This window comes from Pleurodeles waltl, chromosome 10 (assembly GCF_031143425.1).
Source record: "Pleurodeles waltl isolate 20211129_DDA chromosome 10, aPleWal1.hap1.20221129, whole genome shotgun sequence".
NCBI lineage: Eukaryota > Metazoa > Chordata > Amphibia > Caudata > Salamandridae > Pleurodeles > Pleurodeles waltl.
The window spans coordinates 161109938-161134844 of NC_090449.1; the positions used below are offsets into that span (position 1 = coordinate 161109938).

General features: G+C 42.7%; 2 protein-coding genes across 4 annotated transcripts in view; one reads left to right on the plus strand and one right to left on the minus strand.

Annotated features, from left to right (window-relative positions):
* Positions 1 to 24907, plus strand: part of SLC5A10 (solute carrier family 5 member 10) — a 546087-nt gene that overhangs the window by 267559 nt on the left and 253621 nt on the right. The window lies entirely within an intron of this gene.
* FAM83G (family with sequence similarity 83 member G) overlaps positions 1 to 24907 on the minus strand; it is a 117478-nt gene that overhangs the window by 69952 nt on the left and 22619 nt on the right. The window contains exon 2 of the mRNA XM_069210110.1: positions 5312 to 5479. Coding sequence (XP_069066211.1) covers positions 5312 to 5479 — 168 coding nt within the window. The remainder of the gene's footprint in view (positions 1 to 5311; positions 5480 to 24907) is intronic.

The following is a 24907-nucleotide window of genomic DNA, read 5'->3' on the forward strand; positions in this document are numbered from 1 at the left end:
TCAAGCCCTTCTCATGGGAACACCACCACAGAAAGCAACCTCAAGGTCTTCTCATGGAAACACCACCACAGAAAGCAACTTCAAGATCTTGTCGTGGGAGCACCACCACAGAAAGCAACTTCAAGCTCTTCTCATGGGAACACCACCACAGAAGGTAACTTTAAGCTCTTGTCATGGGAGCACCACCACCGATTGTAAAGTTCTCTTTCTTGGAACACTGAATCTTTCCTTTTTGCCTGGTCACCATTACTAGTTAGTGCCCTTATGCTTCTCACATGTTCTCACATGTATCGTCGGTCTGTAAGTAATGTGACGGATGATAACTAGGACTACAGACATCAGTCAGTAAATAGTTTGAAAAAGATGGATAGTGCAAGATTGTCAGGAGAACTGTGTGGCTAAAGAAGGATGCAAAGGAGAAACACTGAGAAGAGAGGCCCTGGGAGGCAGAAAAAGCCATCTTGTTGCAGCTTGTACGTTATATCACTCATATTTGTTCTGCATACAAAGAGTGAGCTCAGTGTGGATGCTGCTTAAGGAACATGCAGGGAGAGAACACAGGTCACCCATTTTAATGGGAATTTTAGAACATTGTTATGAATTTTAAGAGACTCATATAAAATGGCAATAGAACATGTGTGACAAAAATGCACAGAAATCATGAGTCCAGACCAAAATAGAGTGAACACACTTTATAGTCAGGACAGGTGTTAGAAGGTCTGACGACAAGAATGAGCTACGTTTCTCATGGCTGCCAACAGTGCCAATAAAATGCCCTCCAACTTGTATTAATGGCAATTATTTCATAAAAGAGAATTTAGATAAAGACTGTGCCCATTTGTAGGTGCAAATGAAAGGACTCCTTCTCCAAAAAACACTGGCAAAGCCAGGACTGGTATTTTGTTAGGGGGGGTATTGGTAATTTTTGGGTGACTGTGTGCGTGTTCCCTAAGCAGTATTAGAAAGAAAATCTGAAAATAAAGCAACATCTTCAATAAATGTAGGCAGCCCCAGCATGGAAGCTGAACGTAATGTTCTTTTGCTCAATGGACTGCATTAGCAAAGTTAAGGTGCACCCTCAGAGAACAATGTTATGAAAAGGAGTCAAAAATAGAAGTTTATGTTGCAAGCGGTGAACTTGAAAGGCAGTCATTGCAAAACACGACACAATAGATTCCCGCACAAAAGTCCAGTGTGTTCATTGAATCTTTAAGAACACTTGTGTACACATTTCTTTACTTTGTGAGCAAAGAAACTGTAAACCAACAATACGCTATCATGACTGCAAAGTAATACAAATGAGTGTGTAAAGGCAATGAATAACACTGCGTCTTTATGAAAGGCTAATGCATCAAAATAGCATGCACTAAACAAAGCCAAAATGAGCAAGTAAAATGTCACGTCAGCAAAGTAAATACATCAAAGAGCACATACTGGTTCTAATTTAGCTAAAGGACAACTTGATGGCCCATCACCAAAACTGGAAACCAAAGGAGCCCTCTGCAATAATTTTTCAAACCAGCTCACAGGTCCAGAGACCACTACAAGCAAAGGTGGGCGTTCATGGTTCAGCCACACCAGCCCTTCCAGCTGTGAGAGCGGCCCTTGAGGTTACAGTTTACTGAGAAAATGCCAGAGGGGCAGAGTGACCAATCCCGTTTTGGATCAAAACGTAACGGGAGCACGATAGGGGCAATGAAACCATCCACAGAAAAACACGACCTTAATGTACAACCCATCGAGGCAATGGTGAACACTCAAAAACACATCAAAAGAAACTTTTGGCGGTGGCTGCACAAAGCCTTCTCTCTCTCTCTGTCTCTCTCTCTCTGTCTCTTTCTCTCTCTCTCTCTCTCTCTCTCTCTCTCTCTCTCTCTCTCTGTCTCTCTCTCACTCTCTCTCTCTCCTTTAAAAAAAAATGATGACACAGTTTAACTAACCTCCTTGTAGGAGGTTAGTTGGATTGTCTGTTTTAATGGTTCTATGAATTAGAACTCAGAAACTACCAGGCACGGGTACCACAAAAAAAGGCCAGGGGTACCTACCTTATAGAACACAAAACTAAGCAATGATTTCAAGTTTGGCATTTCAGTGACTTTGCACGACCTACTACTGAACGCTGGTTCAAGGAATACCATTCTCTATAAACCTGTCCCTCAACTTTAGTATGTTATGACTCTGGCATATTTCTGGGACTTTCCCTAGGGCACGTTTCAGGTTTGCACTACTTGATGTAGCATTCATGAGCGTGCTAGTGGTATTATCCGCAGATAATATCTCGTCACCGCGTTGTGTGTCCCTAGTCAAAGGCAAGGGTGAGGGGAAATGCCAATTCTGTGAATAGCATCTTCAAAAATATGAATCAACGTTATTAACACTTGCTCGATGGAAGCCTCAGCACCTTAGAAACCTCCTTCAAACCCTGAAGTTTTATAGAAGCTAACAAACTAGAAACAACTGTGAAGGAACGTAGTTGGACAGTGTGGTTTGAATAGAAGGTGATGCTGAGATGGGTTATCGAGAATCTAAAAAACAGGGAAGTCTCATTCTGATTGGACGACGGGTCATCTTTTACATCAGATGGGTCAGACTAACACAAAGCAAACCTTCACTGCCAGTAAGTGCCCCTTATCTGAGGAAGCTGATTGGCCAGCGCACTGAACATTCACTTGCATGTTCTCACCTCTGTACAGAGTTTGGAAAGCGATTATTTCCAATTGCAGGAAAGGGAGACAGTAACAGGAAGTGAAAGGCAAAAACATGTTTTGTGAATTACATTACAAGGGGAAATCAGTTGTAAGGTGTTTGTGAAAGGACCTGTCAACAGATTAAACAATTTATTAGCCTGCACAGAAATATCAATAATCATTTTAGTGTTGCAGTCCTCTACGATTCTATAATAAAAACATTACATTACATTTTTTCTGGACAAGAATCAACTTTATTGTGGTTTGTTTTCCCAGAAATTGCTCTGTTAGAATGTAATGGGTGTGTAGGCCCTGGGGCTTGTTTCAGGTGGCAACGGGCCAAAGAAGGCTAAGAAACAGGTGAGGGCGTTCAAATCACCGGAGAACTATTGACATTTCTACAGAGTTTAAGAAAGAGAACCATTGGGTCGGCAGCGCCGGGGACTCAAAGTCCTTGTGAGAATAAACATGGAAGGTGACCGTTGATAAACCGGAGCACTCAAAAGGCCCAGGCCCCAAACCGAGGAGCTTATCCAACTAAGTTTTTGTTGTACTGAATTCAGGACTTCGCGGTCCTGATTTTATAACGGGGTAAGCAGGACTACAAGTCCCGGCGTGCAAAGCAAAAACTGGGACAGGATGACCTACTCATGGATTGACCAGGGAAAGTTGAAAGCTTTGAGGACGTTTGTCTCAATTAACTTGTTCTTAGTCTAAACGGAGAAAGGCCAGATGAAGTCTAATTTAATATAATGTTTTTAAGGTAGTGGTTCATGCCACAGTGGTGAGGCTTCGTAGGACAGAAAACATGTTTTTTTAACTGAAGTGCATCTCACAAATTCTATCGTTCTCCAAAGGATTGAAATGCCGAGCAGGCACCCCCAAATTATCATCACTTTGCCCCTAACATTAATAGAGTAGACGCATTAACCCTTGAGCTATCTCATTTTCCCTTAAGGAAATAGGCCTCTTTAGAAAGAGGTGTAAAGTCATACTACTGTGGGAACGTGTAGTCTGTCTTCTAATTCTAGGGTCGGGCACACCTTCAATGCAGAGCCCACGTATAACTGCGCAGGGTTATGAAGCAGAGAGCATCGATGGGTGGGGACAGACACAAATAATCCGCGGCCACACACGTCGCGGAGTCGCAGTCAGGTGAATGCCTCTGCCTCGTGTGCAATATCCCTCGTGTGCCAGTTCACAAGGGGGCCTCAGGCGCTGCCAACTGTTATTGTGAGGCCAGGACATAATTACTGCCCTCAACAGCTCAGAAATAGGCTACAAACAAACGGAGAAGAACAATATGCTGTAGGTTGCCTGTAGATACATTCACCCCAGGCGTGCATCCACATCACCAGTAGAGGAGCCACGTTTATTGTACTATATAGTTCTGTAGAATTTATATAGCGCTTGCGCTTCATACCACTACAAGGCTCCCTCCTTTAAATGAGTTTATCCACCAGACCTCTAATACCTACATATTTGTTTGGCGTGTGACCTAACGCCTCTAGAATTATGCCGCAGTGGAGGACCAAGTTAAATGGCAGGACTATTACAAAATTATGCGGAAAGAAATGGCAGGTTATACGGCAAAGCGCAACATGTTCTGTAACAGTATTAATTCGCTATTTTGTTATTTCAACAAATAACGCTGTTCGAGCAAAGGTTTCACCCAATTAGTACTAGTGTAACACCAAAATGTATCAATCTGAAATTGAATGAGACCTGTTCTGCCATTGCCCAGCACCACGTGTTGTCAGTGGCGTGCAGCAGTGCTGTATTTGTAAAATGATAAGTGCCTTTACCCACAGAAAGGTATATCATAGCCAGCAGCATTGATTCTATTACATCACATACAGGACGGATACAGCACGTCAATAGCAGTGAAAGCGGTCTTCACCCACCACACATATTACATAGGCAGCAGCAGTGCAAGTTTCCTCACAAACACAGTACAGAGAGCAACAGCACACTCCTACCTCACACAGAAATGAGGTCAGGCAGAATACACACTTCCTTAACCAGACAGAACCGCATGTGCGGTTACAAAAACTGTAGTACATGAAGTAGTATCTTACCTTTCTTATCAACCCCTTGCAAACACCCTCACAAACGCACACCCGATGCATGCATGATATACAGCAGCAATGCAGACACCGCTCACACAGACACAGATTTAGTACAGGAAGCAGTGGTACGCCCGCCCTCCCCCAACACACACATCTCACAGGGTGGCACGCACAGCAGAACATCTCTCTCTCTCTCTCGCTCTCATATTCGCCATTAGCTATTCACCTAAAAAAAAACACTTATGCTTGAATTTAAAACCTGGGACTGCTGGAGTAGAAGATGGAGGATGATCAACGGTTTTTCAAGGGGGGGGGGGGTGGCTGGAGTGTCCTACTACATAGAATTTCTTACTTTAGACTGTGGTGAGAAGATGCCCACAACTAAAATAACTAATTGGTCAGACTACTCATGGCATTTTCAGTATGGTCCACTCCAGAGCTAAAAGAAGAGAAAGTAGTTACAGGAAGCTTCTCCAACCCTTTTGAACTTGTGCTAGAGTAGGTTTTTGAACCATGCATGGCCCTTCCACATAGACCACAGATGGTGGTACTTACTTTCAGGTGGCCCTCATGCATCTGGGCCCGCTGGCACATCTGTAGGAAGTACTTTACGTTGGACTCATCCAGGATGATGTAGATGGCGATCTTTCTCTTGAAGCCGGCATCCAGCATGTCCTTGAAGATGTCCACATCAGTAAACATGTCCATGACCACGGCCACCACCTAGGGATAATGAAAGCATAGTAATTAGGAGATCTGGAAAGCACACTGTCATTTTGGTGAAAATGATTTTAGAGATCCTATGAAGACCCTTCCAGACATAACCAACTTTATTGCTTTCTGTAAGGGTAAAGATTCAATACCACTAACAAGAGGGGTCTACAAAGCCCAAAAGATGACAGGGGCTTTGCTTAGTATTTGTGTGTCCTGACACGTTGAGGCAGTGCTCCCAAGTGAAGTGCGTTCGGCAACATCCTGCACCGACAACCTACTGTATACAGAGACCAGAACCTACTGTGAACAAGGTTCTGAGGGCATCTGGAGTAGGTGAAGGATGCAAAGCTGGTGCACACAACCCAAAGTCACATGGAACAGTCTTTGTGGCCATGAGGAATGGGTACAGGGCATGGCCAGGTATCAATGTCTGCTGGCTAAAGGCCATGAGCATTAGACTCTGGGTGTATGTGGAGTGGGCAGAAAACATGGCCAACAGCCATGACCTTCACCTAAGGTCACTGTGCATGACAGGTAAGTCGGGCTCTGTGGCCATAGGGAGTCTGGGTCAGGGCATATCACAGGTCATGTCCTGTGAGTAGAGCTGCAGAGCAGAGCTATAATGTGTGAGCATGGGGACCCAGAGATGTATGGACTGGACATGGAAATACAGCATCACACAACCTAAAAAATACTGTAAACATTTTGCAGCAGGGCTTATATTGTGATATTGTCCAAAAATAGTCAGTTAGTTCGTCCTTATGGTTTAATACAAAACCTAAAAACATCAATCATTCAATTATGATGAGCAAGGAAAATATAACTTCCCCCAGTGCATGGTTCATGGCCTCACCTGTGATGTCTTAGACAACATCAGAAATGGCATCAATAAATCTGCTACAGAAGCTGGGCCACTCAGGGCGGATGTGCTCTGTCAAACTGAAGGGTCTCTCCTACACCCACAGCAGACTGGGTTTGGTCGAATTGCATAGACATTCCCTTCTCGGTTTAGGGGCGTTCAGAGCAGGACTTGACTCAAGAAACAGGTCTTGCACCCAACATGGCACTTAGAAATGAATCTGCCAACTGACTCGTTAGGATCTTTGCCCTCATGTATTATTACGGCTAAGAAATGTTTTCTGCACATTGTTGGGCTTTTTGGCAAAACTAGCCTCTATTATTAGTAATAAGCTGATGCCCCTTTTTAGAGGTTCATAGGATGAACTGAATCCTGGTCTTAATGTATGTGTCAGGCTTATGGGGTTTTAAAAAAAGTTCTGCGGCTCCAGGCTGAAGAGAATAGAGTGTGCAGAAGACTTCTTGGTCTCCCGCCCAGTTGCCATTCTTATATATTGCATGAGGAATTGGGGCTTGAGTATGTTGAAGATCATATAAATCTCGTCCCTTTAACAAAATGGTGCTCTGTCTGGAGAAATCCTCTTGCTGTGCTTAATGGAGAAATGATTGAGGATTACTTATCCTGTGCCAGGGGTAGCTCATCCCTTGGCTAGAATATATCAGGAAGACATGCATTACCTTTGAAAAACCATTTACTTTCTTCAGGCCAGCCTAAAAACGAAAGATTATGGGTAAAAAAAATATTTTATGGCCTTACGGCAGCGAGAGTGAAAAGAGTTACTGGAAACTCAGAATAAGAAATACATTTTGGTTCCCCAAGGGCTAGAGCCTTATTTGGTTTTCATACCACACTTCTGGGATAGGTTGCTTCCTACTACATTTTGTTTGGGCATTATTAGATGGCAGCTATGTTCCACTCTTTGGGCAGCCTGATCGTGCGTCTCTCCTCCACTGAATGTGTGATGAAAGTTCCCCGCAAAGCCTCTTTCATTTTGATCACGGAGGCGATATCTGATGATAGTAAATTAACTTTTTTGCAACTTTCCTAAAGTGTCCGTACCCTTCCTTCTACTGAGTAAGGATATGCTACTGTTATATATATATATATATATATATATATATATATATATATATATATATTCATATATACACACACACGTATTTTTAAAACAAAATATATATATATATATATATATATATATAGATAAACTCACACACACACATATATATTCATATACCAATTTGATTCTATGAAGGTGGCAAGACAGCTATAGATATCTCTAAGCGAAAAAGCAGAAACAACATTAGCAACTGGTTTCAAAATGCAACTGAACTGTTGAACAGAGCGGTATAGACAGTGCTTTAAATTAGGCCTGGGCGAAATGTTACTTAAGCTGGAGTAATTTTAATAATTTTGTATAACTCTTTTAATGCAAATTTACATTACTCATATGCTTGTGCAATTATGAGTAATGTGGCGCAAAGATAACCCTGAAACACAGAAACAACAACTTTAGTGATCACAAGCGGCTGCTGTTCAAGTTCTGTTGTATTTAGCCCTAGTTTTGCGCAAAATGTATTCTTGGGTCCATTTTGGATGCAAAGGTGTTTTTTGCCCTAAAGAAATAGTGCTAAATGCTGCATTACTGTCCTCACATAATTACGTCACATAATTCTGCGTGATCTCGTGTAATTTTGCGTAACTACAGTACAGGGCGTAACTGAGTTATGCCAACCCCTACTTTAAATGGGCAGGTACCTTCCGATGTTAGGAACCTGCACTTCCTTAATTTGAAGAGGAAAGTACCTGCTTTCTCATGAGCAAACAGGTACTCTAAATAGTGAATACATGCAATTTCATGTTTCCACTTAAAGAACTGACGAATACCTTGTTCCGTTCAACACAAAAGGTGACCAGACGTCCCGGATTTCCCCGGACATGTCCCGGTTTTTGGGGCAAAGGTCAGGTCAAGCTACGAGGCAGAAGTGAAAGGCGTGCTATGCTTTCACATGCATCTCTTGAGTCTTAAACAATTGACTAAGTAATTTATTGGTTTCTGTCTGTATGCTGTTGCCTGCTCCTCTGTGTGTGTGTGTACACATACACACACACATTTACAGGACAGGTCAGATACAAAAGTGAGACTAAGGGCTTTAGTCCTACTTTTATGTCTGACCTGTACCGGTTTTTCCTTTTCAGAATCTGATCACCCTAGTTCAACAGGGCAAACCTTACTCTTTTCGTAAGGACTTATTATCAAGGAATTGTGAGTTTCACTTTGAAGTCCTGAATTTCGCATGCTTTCAACAGAGGACTATAATCTGACAGTTGTGATCCTCTGTACCAGTTTCCTGTCATTACCGTTCAAAATATTCATCCAGACGAACGATATTGAAGCTGGGTGAGTATTGGTATATAACAAAACCCTTGTCAAACCTTTCAGAGTATTCATTATATAAGTTTACCCTGTCATTAAATGCACTTCTGGGTCACTCCTCATACAATAGTCATCTTATAAAAGCCCTTAAAATATACCAAACCAATAACAAACGTCTTCGCTACAAATAAAAAGAGTTTATTGGGGCGAGCACGCTTCTCCCGGCAGGCGTGGAGGTATGTGCTGGCTTCCCCTGTGCGTGAGAAGGGACCGTACGCAGGACCAAGAATGCGCGGAATGCAGCGTCAGCGCAACCATCTGATTGGCCCGAGTGTTTTATACACAGCGCGAGGGCCCAGAACCGGACAAACAAGGGCGGGCAGTGCGCAGGATGAGTGACAGGGGCCTTTTCGTTCGCCAAGAACACTGATGCTTTTTTAATGAAATTCTTGTACTAATCTTCGCCCAGCAAGAATGGTAAGGTTTTTCAACCCCCAAGACCTACGAGTCAGTCTGAGAAACAGACGGTACTCTCGGGTCGACCTATTGTTTCACTTAAAATCGAAATTTAAAACGTTTATAAAAGTCTATATTTAAGATTTTCGGCGTCCCGAAAGAAAACGGTTGCCTCCTTTGTCAAGGTCAGACCCCAGCAACTATTTAAACATGTTGCCACTGTGTTGGATTATGTGCTGGCATATTGAACTATGTGACACGTTTTGCAGCGTTTTCTAGATTTCAATCAGTCAGGGTACTTTTTCAAGCGCACCACTCGCCCGTGAGGGTCTCAAGGCACTGAGGGGGGGTGGGGGGGGGGTCCTGCTACTGCTCGAACAGCCATGTCTTGAGGTGTCTCCCGAAGGTAAGTAGGTCCTGTGTCTGTCACAGGTGGGTGTGAAGAGTGATCCACGTCTTGGCGGCGAGGTGGGAGAACGATCTGCCGCCGCCGGTCGTTCTGTTGATGCGTGGGATGATGGCGAGGGCAAGGTCGGCAGAGCGAAGCTGTCGGGTCGGGGTGTAGAAGGAGAGCCGTCTGTGAGGTATTCTGATCAGGTGTTGTGCAGTGCCTTGTGAGTGTGGGTGAGGAGTTTGAACGTGATTCTCTTATTGACGGGGAGCCAGTGTAGGTCTCTCAGGTGGGCTGTAATGTGGCAGTAGCGGGGATGTCCAGGATGAGGAGTGCAGAGGCGTTCTGGAGCTTGCCCGTGGTTCCTGCGTAGAGGGCATTGCCGTAGTCCAGTTTGCTGCTTACGACGGCCTGGGTGACCGTCCTTCTGGTTTCAGTGGGGATAAATCTGTAGATCTTTTGAAGCATGCAGAGGGTGTTGAAGCAGGAGGAAGAGATGGCGTTGACTTGGTGGGTCACTGACAGTGATGGGTTCAGAATTAATCCCAGGTTGCGTGCGTGGTCGGTAGGTGTCGGTGTGGTTCCCAGTGCGGCAGGCCACCAGGAGTCGTCCCATGCGGAGGGGGTGGAGCCGAAGATGAGGACCTCAGTTTTGTCGGAATTTAGTTTCAGGCAGCTGTTCTTCATCCATTCGGCGATGGCCTGCATTCCTTTGTGGAGGTTGGTTTTGGCTATGGCGCGGTCCTTGGTGAGGGAGAGGATCAGCTGGGTGTCATCAGTGTAAGAGACGATGTTGAGGTTGCTTTTTGACTTTTAACTACACATAAGTGTCAATTTAGAATGCTTGGGAGAATACAAAGGCTTCTTAAGAAAGAAACCTATAGACATTCACCCTGTTGCATTTCAAATGTTATTCACCATCAATTACTGAGTGTGTTTTGCTTGGACTGATGGAACTCCATTTTATCAATACTATCACGTGTAAGAATACAGCTTATACAACAAGTGTACGGAGTTGCAGCCAGTTCAACACACACCATATACACATTTATTCACTTTATAAATTAACCTTTTATACTACTACCTTTTAAAAGCTATCTTTTAGAGTACTGGGTATACTTTACTCTGTGTTCACAAAGTATGTGACTTTTGTAAATACCATGAACCAACAGGAAGCAACCCTTTCAGACACATACGTGCATTATATATTAATCATGAAAGTTTCTCCTTATGAGGTGCAGATTCAAGATATTAGGCGTAAACAGATGCAAACTGTACGGGATTCTTCAAATCCCAACAGCACTGCTGCTTTCTGAACATTACAGTGTAGACCCAAATGACCATCATTACTTTTTTTATTTTATTTTTATTTTACAGTTGATCATCAGTACATCGACTTCATTTCAATTTACAGAGTTTGGACCCACTGTGATGGCACAGCATTAGAGATATTAGCATAGTCTGACATAGTCCGATCCCACGCAAAGCTTTTTCTGCATTCCTAATTTCTCACACTTCCTGCAGTTGCAACATAGCAGTTCACCTTTGGGTGCAACTTAGATCACTGGTGACATCCTCATCTATGACGATGAGTCAGGGAAAGTGGATAGGATAAGATAAACAATCAGGTGCAATAGGTGAAGGAAAATGTAAAACAGCATTCAGTTGGTGATAACTAGATCTTTCTATACACCATAAAAGTACAAATCTATGGCTGTAGCTCTTCGACAGTACAAATGGTTTGGTAGAGTGTAACATTCTGATAGACAATTTCACTGCAATAGTAAGGAGTCAAGGAAACACAGAAATCACTCCTCAGTCTTCTGTAATGTAAGGCCTGCGTGAGGAAGGGTTAGCCACTTTGATAGCCCTTTAAACCACAAGTAACAAACTAATGTTGTGATCAGGACATCTATTGAAGGTCTTGAAATGGGAGAGAATAAGAGGATCCAGAAGATTGTAAAAGGTGGTATAGCTTGTCACGCAAGAAATTACCAACACAATTAACTCTACCAAAACCTCACTACTAACCAACTCAAAAAAACATAGGTAATAGAGTAAGTACAATGGGCAGAATGGCACATGGTGTTCAAACTACGATATATTGAGATCCCCCAATATATATATATATAAATATATATATATATATATTTATATATATTATATAACATTTTGGTCTGCTGGATCTCAACATATATAAAAAATAAAAATTCAGGATGATGTCATTTGCCTACATTTTGCCTTTATTTATTTTCAGCTTGGGTACATAGTGGTTAAGCTTTGAAGCTCCTGTATGGTTAAAACTGTAGTTAAATCAAGTTGAAAGTGTGTAGATTGTATGTAGGAAGTCAAGAGCCAATCTAAGGCCTTCATTCTCTCAGTTCCTCATGGTCTCTCAATTGTTGAAGTGTCTGGTCCTTCTTGGCAGAGAGATTACAATCTGGTAAGGGCCTACTTGATGACTCCAATGTTTGAGCCCTTCATAAATATGATCTTAAAACTTGACTCTTAAAATAGGGTTAATGGGACTGATAATTGTGGCCAAAAGGGTGAGCGTACTGACCTACATTGTGTTTTATAAATACAGGGTAAACACTGAGAGTGAAACCATCTTTACCCATTAATTTTTCAGGTTTTCACCTAAATTTGTGTGTGGAGTTGCTTGCTTTCTTTACAGCTCTCATCCATGAATGATTTTAGACAGGAGGCGCAGGTTGTTCATTAAAATGGTAGGACGTCCAGAAATAGTCAGACAGCAGCTCTTCAGTGCCCACAAGGCATTAAGTGCATCCGAAACTAGACAGACAGTATCTCATTCTCTTTGCACTCATATCAAGGAGTCCTACGTAATGGCTCGCAGAACTCAAAATTAAGGCATCGTTGCGCATTCTCTGAAGAATAAAGCTTCAACAACTACTTCTCTGAGACAGGTGCATTTGCGAAAGGTCTGTAAGGCAGCCATTTGATCTTCATTGCACAAATCGGCTAGATATATTCTCGAAACAGAAATCTGCAATATCTTTGGCACAAGAAATCCTCAGCTAGCCCTAAACATGATCTTTTTCTCTGAATTGGTAGCTATTCTTGGGTAATCATGCTGATAATTTTGTGTTGATTATAAGAAAGGTTTATGTACCTTGAAAATGTAGTTCTGAACGGCATGATATACTTTCTGCAGATTCTTTATTACCTTTTCAACTCCCCTCATATTGCACACATTCACCAAATCCACTTTGTACTGGAAATATATGGGAACTGATGGGTGTGGATGTCTTTGTATAATAGGGTATTACCATATTAGGCAGGCACTAATGCAATACCATGTGATTTAAATCACGCTTCTCTGTGCTGGGACTGTGACAAATGTTTCCAAGGTCCCTGCTTAAAAGTGGAGAGATTTCTGCAATTAATAAATTGCAGAAAGAAAGAACACATTATTAATCAGAACTTCCGTTATAGGGAAAAGTTGTCCAGATGCCGAAAGAGCTTCTGGGCCATAATAATGGTGGGAATGCGCTCTATGGCAGTGTAACTGGCGGGGAAAACAATTTGGCCAGGCCAAAGAGTCTCAAGAATTTTATAATCGTGTTTTTCAGTAGGTGATGTAATTTCCAAGGTAACTATAAGTTACATGCCAAATCTAGTTGTCTCATCTAAAAGTAACTGCATTGATTGCTGTCTATGCTTTTAAGGCTTTGACGCTGTTTTCCCACCAATGAGAAGGATTACTTCTCTCATTGGTCTCCTTCGGTCTATGAGCTGACACGATCATCTGAAGAATCAGTGTTTTTATCTTCCCCTTTGTATCTCTTACCATAGTGCTTTGAAACGTGCCTACGTAGCACTCATCTTTTTTTTTTTTTTACAAAAACCTGCACTTAATTAAAGGTGCAAGACATTGTGTCAGAGTCTCTGACCGTCACTGGTCTCCCTTCTGTAGTGCAGCCCCTGTGACGTAGGGTGGGTAGAACGCTGTGAAATCATCATCTGGGCCAGTGGTTCCCAACCTTTTGATTTCTGTGGACCCCCACTTTATCATTACTGGAACCCAGGGACCCCCGCTGAATCATTACTGGAATCTGGGTACCCCCCACTGAGTCATTACTGAAAGCTGGGAACCTAATCTCTTTATATTATTTGTTTTTCTAAGCAGTCGCGGACCCCATGAGGAGGCTTTGCGGACCCCCAGGGTTCCCCGGACCACAGGTTGGGAACCACTGATCTGGGCCACAGAGTGCGGGGCCCCGTCCTGCTAGTGCTTCCCTGAGGACGCACTGTCTCTTGACTTCAGAAATTTAAAAAACATAAAGGAAAAGAAAATGACACTAAATTACGAGTGACACGTTTGGATCTTTGTCATACTTTCTGATGATTTAAACGACAGCGTGTGACCCAGGAAATACATCCCTTCTTTAGGCGAGGTAAGAGCAAACTACAAGAATGAGGCACGGATGAAAAATGTGAAACGTGTCAAATCCCCTTAAGACAACGCATTTTGTTTTACACACGTGTTTTTCAAATATGTTTCGCTTATCGTTAGTAGGGTTGTTTTTCTGTAGGACGAAGGAGAGACTAACTTTAAAAAACACACAGAATCTTCTTCAATGTACTATTCGGAACGTTGCTTTAAAAAAGTCCACCCTAAACAACATTTTGTATTAATAAAAAGCACAAAAGGCATAGAAAAGACACACTTAGTTTGTGGCATTTTTATGAAAAAATGTAAAAAAACGTGGAAGATGTAGCTTTACGTGACATGTTTAACTACTTTTTCGCCCTCTTTAATTAAAAAAACGAAAGGCCTTTAACAATAAATTCAGCAATTGCGCAAAGCCAATATACAGCCTTTCAACCAGATGGAACTCTATTTGCTTGGGCTGTCTGCTTGTGAAAGTGCTTTTAGTGGGCTTACTAAAGAGTTACAGCGTTTAAGAGACCGCACATTGCTTACCATTAGTTGGCTTTATTGTCACATTCGTTTACTTTCTTGTGATTTGATGGCTTTCCTTGTCCAACAGATAATTGTTGTTTCCCTCAAGCATAGTGTATTTACCATTCACTTGACTGGCTGATTTGTGTCCTTCCACTGCATTCTTTTAGGGAACTACATTTTTCTTATTGGGTAAACCCTCCATTATGCAAGTGTTTTCCAGATCTCCCTCTCTTTTTGTGCCCCCTCCACCCCTGCTGTTTGCTCTCTCTCTTATTATGCATCTTCTCACTCTCTCCTGTGTACTCCTACCTCTCGTCTGCTTCTTCCTTACCCTTGTGATGATTTCTCCCTCATTCCCCCTCACACTTGCTTTCTCATAACCCATTCCCCTATCCACTCCTCTGTAGCCCCGGACCTTCAGCATAATTTTTTTTAATGTTTAACATATCCTCATTCTCTCTCTCGCCAACAACCCTCTACAAACGCTCTTACAATTTTTTTTTTTTTTTTAAATTGAACAATTTAAGTGGCACCCACCATCTTATATCGGTCAATAAAATAAAATAAAAAAATGGCACTGGCGTCATTCTGTAGGGACACATGCATAATGATGCATGCATGCATGTGCTAATAGAAAGATACACCTATTGGCTTTGCCAATGCTTGTGTTCAGAGACACTGACATATAATGAAATCACCAAGCCCCAACCCACCTCTGAAGCAGGGCTGTCATTTTTAGCAACCACATCTGAGGATGCCTTTGCTATATTGTTATCAAAGGATGCCACGTGTGCAAGCAAGGAAAACAGATCCGCTTGCTCTATGCCTAGGTAGTAAAAAGACAGCCATCACTTGGGAACCAATAGGCCACTCTCCCCCGACCCTGTGTCACTGAACCTACTGCACTACTGATAGCTGAACACTTGTCCTTGAAAGCGTGAGAGCAGTGAAAGGTCCCTAACCGTGAGAAGGCAGGAAGGATCCAGCCACTATTGTGAGAGAGAATCTGTCCTGACTGCGCCTACCGCTGTCCCCTGGGCTCAGGTGGTGCCATATCGTATGTACCTGCCCCGGACAGACACTTCCAAGAGTTTGCGTGTGTATTAGCCCTGTATTGCTGGGTGTTGCTATGTAAATAGCAACGAGCTGAATGCACTTTGAGTCCCTTGTTGATGCTGATCGTACGACAGTGCTATCAGTTTCATTGCTACAGATAGTGAGAATGCTTCTCGGTTAAATATCCCTTATGTAAGGGTTAAGTTGTATTTTTAGTGCTGAGAGGGGCCAAGATACGTTGACCAAGAGGACGCCGAAGATCGACTTCTCAAGCCACTCCCGCCCCATGACCTGAACTGGAAAATATCTCCTCTGATTGATCATTCCGAAAACCTCCATACGCTTCTATTGCCCTTCATTGTCCCTCCGCAGATGGAGACCATCTACACCAGTCAGGGTTAGGAATAAAAAAAATGCTAAAGTCAAAAATATTTTTGGGTCTAAAAAAAAGAACTCATTGCTATACTCCTTTGCATTTGAGGGAACTATCTTGTGTGCGGACGTGTTCCTTGGGAAATGGAAGAATTATGTCAGTCACAGTGAATTTAGCCAATGGAAGAAGGAGGCTGACCAACTACCCTTACTGCATGCTGTAGCGGGCAAAATAAAACTGAGAATGACACAATAAAAGACTAATGGTTAAAAAGGGCTGGCTGAAATCCCCTGTAAATAATTATGTTATACATATAATTTTAATGAAAAAATAATTTTAGCTCACCCGAAACCTAGAAAAAGGCACTTTTCAATCATTTGCAGCCTCCACTACAAGGCATTCTAATACTGCCTTACCTTGCCTAATGGAATCACTGGATCTGGTTTGGCTTCGCAGAGAGCACATCCTTGAAAAGCACAAGACTCCTTGGTTGCTAAGTTAGCTCAGGAAAACTACAGTAGAGTATGATGACCAGTCAGACAAAAGATCTTGATGACTCTATATCAACATGACTGTTATGACAGGTGAAGCTTGCAAGGGGAACATTCCCCATCGTCTTCACCACACTTTACAGCTCCTACAGGGTCTCGTTGAGGCCTTTTTAGGTTAAATCAAGGCACAGGCTGGGGATGCAAATATTCTCTAGAAAAGACCCACTTTTACTGTCAACCGCCTCAAGCATACGCCCGAAATAATATAGCAATCTAAACATCGCTTATATATTGCAAGGAACTTTTTGAATGTGACCCAATTGTGAAGTTTTTGGGAACTACAATCGAGGCTGATAGTGAAGTAGAATGGGAGATAATTAAAAATAACATAGCTATTTTGTCAGATATCGATGACTTGCAACGACTTGCATAAAAAATGACGGACACCCAAAACAACGTACGTTGAGGGGCCTGATATTTCTACCTTCCATGGCATAAGTAGTCCACTATGAGAAGGCTTTCTAAAAACTTCTTATTTAGAGGTACTGTAGCTCTGGCATATTGACGGCCTTTGGGTCTCTTACTTTCAATGAGACCCAGATAACTTCCAATTCTTGACTCCTGCCAAAGTCTGGTGACCTCTGGCAGATTGACAACAGCTGCTAACATGGCTTATTATTCATGGACAAACCACGGTTAACCATGGTTTATAGTCAACCACGCAAACCATGGCTTCAATTTGTTTCTGACAGGGTGTTACACTGGGGCAGTGACAGTGGCGCCCCCAGTGTCGAGTGTTGCAGGTTACAACCACAGCAGTACTTTCATCAACCGTATTTTCATTACAATCTATGGTTAACACCGTGGTGACCTCAGAAATAAATAATTATCAACTTCAGCTACAACCAAGAGATTTATTTAGCCAAAGTCGCCACTTTGTTTATTTGTGTTATAATTCAGCCTGGATCATTTCTAGTCCTCTGTGAAATTGACGTTAGGCCGCCATAATCTAGCATAATTACCAAATTTTGCATTACACGAAACGTGTGAGATTTTGCCACTTAAAAAAACACAAAATACTATGTCACTTTTATCCAAACGAGTCTCTATTTAAATAGAAAATATCTTGCGGAGAGACACAAAATACATTTTTCTCCTCAGGCCAGGCTGCTGCCAGTATCTTGAATTACGTTTTGTACTAGGTAGAACAACTTGAGAAAAGCTACTCGAGATACCAGGTAAATGTGCATATTTCGCGCTTCATACTACACGTATTTTGTACAAAAAAAAATCGCATCTCACACAGCCCAAGTAATTACAGACAAGCAAGCAGTGCCTACTTTATTACAGTCCTCTTACTGTTGGAAGGTAACTGTTTAACTTGTACTAGGCCATTTCATAAAAGGTGGCAAAGGTGTGGGACCGTCTTAATAGTTCTCGGCATATTGTTGGTATCAGCTTGGGAGCCTCGAATGCCCTGGTGGAATTAATGCTCGTAGCCAACAGTACTATGTGGAACATATATATGCCTGTATCTGTATAATGCCTCGGGAGTTTGTATGTAGATCAGGCAAAGGCTTTTTGGATATTTACAGGGAAAGCTGGTTGGAGATTTCCAGAAAAGGTGGTTGCAAAGCTTTCTTTTATCACATAGGATGTGGATATGCAACGAGTGGTGTGTTTACAGATCCTAGCTTGATGGTAGGTTGAAAAGGACACTCTCCACCAAGGGTCTCCAGCCTAATACTGTGCTACTACACAAATGTACACCGTCATATTTATTTTGATAGATTCAACAGTGAATAAAGCGATATACACTCATAAATCTCAGTTTTTGCAAATAACTGTAGCTGGCATATCCCAAACCGGTGTCTCTGGGCAGCTAACCGATCCGGAGAGGTGAGAACACTGACCGCCACTAGTGGTGAGGGAGCGTTCTCAGTCTCACCGGCAAAACAAGTGAGCTTGTGCCCCTTTCGGCATGCAGTGAAAAAAATGTACAGATATTTAAAAAGCTTTTTTTTTTTAACCTTCACGGATTGGTATTTCCTTAGTTATTTTGCATCTATTTAGTTCTTGTTGGTAATGCTTGTCTGTACAGAGCCAAGAAGCTTCGCAATCATAGGCTAATTCAATAATCTAGTATTTCACAACCTATGTGTGAAGAAGTCGTCTCTGGTGTGTGCTATTGTGCTCAGAAACCGGCAGACTCATTAGGTTCTTTTTATGTGGCTCAGTAAAGAGCCTCTAAAAGACGCTGGTTTGGGAAAATAAAACGCATCAGATGTGTACGCACCAGAGGCAGAAATTGATTTTTTTCATGGATACGGACAACACACGAACAATGCTGTGGCTTATGGAGTGATCATGGGTGCGGGGCAGAGTCAGCTAAGCTTTCCAACTTATTTGCATAAACACTGAAGCCTAAACCAGGCAAACTAGTTTGCTCCGATTGAGAGTCACCTAACTTTTAAACTGACATTTGATTGTTGGGAGTCTTGACATGGGGAATATTTTTTAAGCTTTTCTGTGGAAGACAGACCAGTCAAGACAATTTTTTTTCTTTAAAGCCCTCTAGGGAGAGTAGATCACAGCCCAGAGTGCTGTCACCTTGGCATCTGCAAAAGACATGTGCTTCAACTGGTTTGCTTCTAAGCAATAGGAGCACTGTCCCCTTTTTTTTTAAACAAAAAACGAATTCAACTCCTTATACCTAATGTAGGCATGGCAGTCCTTCTACTATGTCTGCCAGTGAGGTAGGAAGAAGGATGCCCAGTAGAATAAAAGTTTCTAATTCCATATAAAAGTAAGGTAAATTGCATTATTCTGCAGAACGATGCTGAAATGAGTACTTTGGCAGCAACGGGCAGTTTGAAATAGCAGAGGAATAACAAACTGTATTCTAGCGGACTGCCTCATTGGCTTTAGATATAAAAGAAGGACTTTGGTCTAAAGCTGGGCTAGATTCTCTCCTCTACAGATTGAATATTTTTTCGTTTATGTCTATTATGGTGAGAGGAACTGGACAGCTGACACCCGTTTTTGTCCTCTAACTACAGAAGAAGCCCGAACAATTGTCAGTTTTCCCTGTCCTCCTCTATTGCAGAAGAAGCACAGGTACACATGTCAGCTGTCCCAGTGGACATCCTGCTGTAGCCACAATTGAAGGTCTACGCTGTCTATCTCAGGAGTTTTTATATGTAGACGTGCTCATCTTCCATTCAGATCTGCAGAGGGAGAAGGTCCGGCCTGGCAATTCATTTTCTGGTCGTCCTTCTATAGAGCTGAGGGCACGAGGGTGGAAGAAACGCAGAGGGCAGGTGAAGGAGAGCAATGTGGAGCAGGCAGGGAAACGCACATGGGGAACTAAAAAGGAACACTGAGCATGGCAGAGGGCGGAGAGAAGTACATAAAAGAGACCGCTGGAACACACGTGCACAACTGTGGAAGTGTTTGTATGAAAAGGTAAAAAGTGGTGCTTCGTATGCGAGCAGTGGAAGGACAAAAGTAGGGTGTGCATGGTCAGGAAAGGGATAAACACAAGAAGAGGAAGAAAAGCCTACACAAGCTGTCAAAAAGTAAGCAAATTAGATTGACAGTATAGCCAACCAATGGTAAGCAGCAGGAGGGCTCTAAGCTCACTGTAAGCTATCAATACGTGACTTACCAGACAACAAACGTGATGCCTAGTTTGCAAGACCTAAAAAGGTACACAAAATTCGGGCCGTGAAATTAACTTTCTGTTGGGGGCTTCACCACAGTAAAGTCCAGTAAAGTCGCCGTCACATTCAGTGATTTGGAGAGTCTGGCCTAGTGTGAAGCTGCTGAACTCAAGAAGGCACAGTACCACTCGAGAATTAATGTGTTGATCAGCTCAATGATCATTTATATGAACTATTTAATAGGACTTATTGGACGATTTTCAGTGCTTCTGGATTGGTGCGGAAAGGGAAGTGACTTGGCTGTGTTTCAGCGGTGGATACTCAGAAGAATTTGTAATGTCACCCTGGAGTGACTAGACACTTGTTTACCAAGTCTGCAGTGAAAAGGACCTTTGTAAAAACCGCAGAGTCTACCGGTCAGACTGAGCACACATCCTGAGATAACATTGCCCAGTCAATCACACAGCCTGTTTACCCTCGTTCATTTATTCTAAGTTTTCTTTTGGCTTTGCACTGCCCACATAAGGAACGTGACTTTGAAAGTATTCAATGATACAGCGTTTCATGTAAAATATTGCGATAGGTGGCTGTCAATGGGGATCTGTTTACCTTAGTGAAAGGTGATGGCAGTTTTATTCACCACCTCTCCATTAAAGGTTGTGACATCACTGTCCAGACCATATAAGCTTCGAGTCACTGGAAGGGGACAAGCTCATAACTGCTATTCGTGCACCGCAACTACAAGTGGGCAAGATGCAGGTGAGGTGCTTAACACACACACACACACATCTAAACACCATTACCACTGGGTGAGGTATTCACCCGGTGAGGTAAACACGTCCTATTTGAAGTTTTTCACTTGAAAATAAAGCACAACATGCTGAATCTGTGTTAAAAGGGCGAAATTCCACGTTGTGACTTTTTACTGGGTCTTGTCCCTCCATATATGTCACCAAGTAAACTCTGAATTGCATGCACAATCTCACGTTTGCACAAGGTCAGAGTTCCACCGCCGGATTGTGGGCTCCAGTCAGTGACAATACTTTCATGCAGGGACGTAACACGGCATGATGGCGCTCATCTGCAAAATTCAGTTAAAGGCCACTGGAATTGCACCAAGACTGTCTCGCGGAGGTAACAAACATTGGCAAAGACAATAACTGACTGGATTTGCAAATGGTTTAAACGGCGCTGTACTTCAATCCTAATGTTGTGTAGGATGGGTAAAGAGAATACAAAAAAAGGTACTACGGAATTAGCCGCTGCACGATTTTGTATGTGCCCACACCATATGTGCACATCCAAAATGACATCTGTGCTTTTTTTAATTCACAATCCGAGTTGGATCAATTGTCATTTTTTTAACTAAAGAAATGTGTTCTCTACCATTTCTTATAGTACTGTGAAAATAGAGCTTATGCCTAGAAAGGGACATTTCATTGTTTATTCGATAGCCACAATACTTAATGTTCTTGCAGAGCTTCGGTTAACTTAGTTGGAGAGGAAATCCTAAAATTCCACTTGGCTGTAGAGAAAATTAATTCTTGCCCAAAAATATATCCCTATATAGAAGCTGGCGGGAAGACAGAGAGTAGTACTGTCTTACGTTTTTAATTCTGAAAGTTAAATGGTAGGCACTGCAGCCAATGGCATTTGTTGGGGATTCGATCTTGGTGAAAGGACTTGGGTGCAAAAGTCAGAAAGATGTCAAACAGTATTTGTGCTGGATTAAGAATACTTCAGAGGCTCCACATCTGGAAGTCATATGCAATCTACGGAAGTCTGTGACTGTCTGACTCATACTTTAACAGTCTCTGTAGGTTTGTATGTGTTTTTTTTTTAGTAGCTTGAACCTTCGCAGAAGGCAGCGGAGCACTGCACAAGACCAAAGGCACTGATGCAGACAATAAGTGATTTCAGAGGTAACTGGTTTGTTGAACTGTTACTGCATGTTAACACAGTGTCTTTAAAGAGGTGCCCCTTCAAATCTTTCCTGAGTTGAAGAAGTGCTGACGCAGTCCTTATGGGTACAGAGAGATTGCATCAGATCCTGGTGCATAGCTACAAAGGCACACTGCCTCCTCATCATGTTTTCTGCATTGAAAAACTCTAAAGTGTTTAACATAAGATCTATAAAAAGCTGTTAACTTATCTAGTGGGGTCTGATTCATATTGGTTCTCATTTATAGTACAAACACCCAAATGTACAGAAAACCATCAATTACATTTATTTTAAGAGGCTTCTCCTAGTTCGTCTCTCCAGCTTATAGAATTTACTCTTTAGCCACTGGTTCACTTAGGATCCACCAGAACATGATCCAATCTAGGGCAGTGTAAAAGTGAAACTCCACCGGCAACATTGTCAGAAATTCGCAAACAAGCTAGCTCACTAAGAGCCATTAAGAGGCGCGTGGTCACTCGATGCGGTCCTGAGCACGAGAAGAGCTCTCTGCCCGCACCGGACTCTGACCCTCCCTTGGATGTGCTGAACAAGTTGTGGTCGTCTGCACTAAGCAAGGTTCAAAGGACAGAACCCAGTGCTGATTCTGCACTCCTGGCATGCTCAGACAAGAGTTCTAGGATTTACACACTCAAGGCTTATCACATGTTGCAAGCAATGGAAAACCTTGAGTAGACAAGACCCCTTGTATAGGAATTAGAGAAGCACCCAAAACACACTAGGAAAACTATTCAATATGGGATAGTGTGTGCAATGTAAATGCTCAGGGTTAAATGTACAGTGCTTTGTATTTATTTATTGAGTAGTGTCGCAAAGCGCTACGTGTTGCCTTTTGATTACTATTTTTAAAGCCAGTATCATGCCTGTTAATTAAATTGCTTTCTGATGACACCTGCTAACTATCTCTACTTTGTAAAACAAAAAAATCACCTCATCGTTTTCAGGCGACCCTCTCTAAAAACCGGAACATGAGGTAAATTTCCCCAAATCTGCCAGGACAGCTGGTGAAAAACCGGGACTGTCCCGGCAAATCCAGGATGCCTGGTCTCCCTATTGAAAGAGGCTAGTCTTCAACTCTTTCCTAAACTCAAGCAGCCTTATGGCAATTCTGTCGCACATGGGGATATTTTTGGAAGTCCTGGGTGCACAGATGGAAAAGTTTCACTGCCTTCTTTTTCTTTTTTACACTTTTAATTGTGCAGTCTGATGGTGTGCTGGGTGTGCGGAGATACACTGGAGATTGCCAGCTTGTCTACAAGATAACAAGAGGTGCTGGTTGTCATAGCGCTGTAAATGCTACAGATAGTCTGAAGATGGTGTAGGCCACCAAGAGGAGCCCATGGAGTTCTATGGTTCCAATGACTATGCTTTATCCTCTTGAAAGATCGTACTGGTGTTTACCTCAGACCTGCAATGGAGACGGGACAATGCACAAGGGGCATACTCAGTTCAACTGTTTAGTGTTATTCTGCTTCTGTGTTAATGCTCATATGTAGCATCGGCATTCGGGTGCTGGATTTAATTTCCTCCCATTTACCAAGGATACACACAGAATCTGGTCCATATGAAATTCAGCTCTTGCATCAAAGTAGGCAAAAGTCCATGGGCTTGCTTACTTCAATAGATTATTGAGCAGACAGTATCCAGCAACTGAAGCTCTTGCATTGCCAGTCTAGCTTCACCCAAATACAGGTCCTACGTTTAAAGTGGGGCAATCCTATACCGGCAATGCAGACATACATACTGCAGATGCGTAACCTTACTGGCAAGAGTCAGGCCCAATATCTCCTTTATCTTGAGCTCTGCAAATCCTCTTACAATGTGATCACCTTATTGTGGCTATTCCCATGTCTTTATGGTCATCCAACGACACCCCCTAAAAGGAAGTACCATGCATTTACCACATTTTCAATAAAAATCTTCCTCTTGCAGCTCTAGTCTAGACGAGGCTCAGAACTCATCCGCTGAAAAAAACGATCTTTGATGGTATTATTAACTTTGGTGTATTTAAATAACTACACTATCTTCCATTCCCCTCAATGCAGTTTAGACACATGCAAGTCCTTCTGCCCAAAGGGGCTCTTTCCCAACAACAGCGCATTAGTATGTCTGATGACCAGGTCTCAGGAGGTGCATGAATTGTGGGGTGAAATGCTCCGGAAGGCCCTTCAAGGGGAGCTACAGCTATCTTGACTAGAAGAAGGGAGGGGCATCATAATCGCCTGACATGGAAGAGGTGTTTGCCTACAGCATACATGGGTGGAGTTTCAGTGACAGCTCTTCATAGTAACTAGCTGGTGTGTGCCTGGGGTACTTACTTTTCTGAAAGCTAGAAAGAATGTTCGAGAGAGTGTTCTGGGCAGCCAGAGAAGGGGCCTGAGAAGAAATGGCTGGTGGGCAGACCTGAGGTGCTTAGCTTTGAACCTGCTACACTTGCCCAGGAGAGCAAAGGGTGATTTCCTCCAAAAAGGCTCTTTCCTGTGGAAGGGACAAGCCTCACGGGAACCCAATGAGCAGGACAAGTCAGGCCTATGCTAATCTCAGACAGTGGCCAGGAGATTCTCCCTGGGCTCCAGAGTCCTGTGCCTTCCCTACACCAGAGGACAAATGCTGGTGGTGAAAAAGAATCAAAGGGCACGTAGACCTACAGTACTCCGGTGAGCCAGTAGGTGGGAAAGCATGGCAGGTCACTGTTGTTCTTGTTAGCACACTAGGTATCTGAGACAGAACATATACGGGATCCCACTCAATACCCAGGCCAGTGGTGAACACTCCCTGAACCATTGCACTGAATAGAGTACCATGCAACATTTCCTTGCTGGGAAGCGCCACTACACCCGTCACATCAGTGGAACCTCGAAGTACACAGGAGGGGCTTT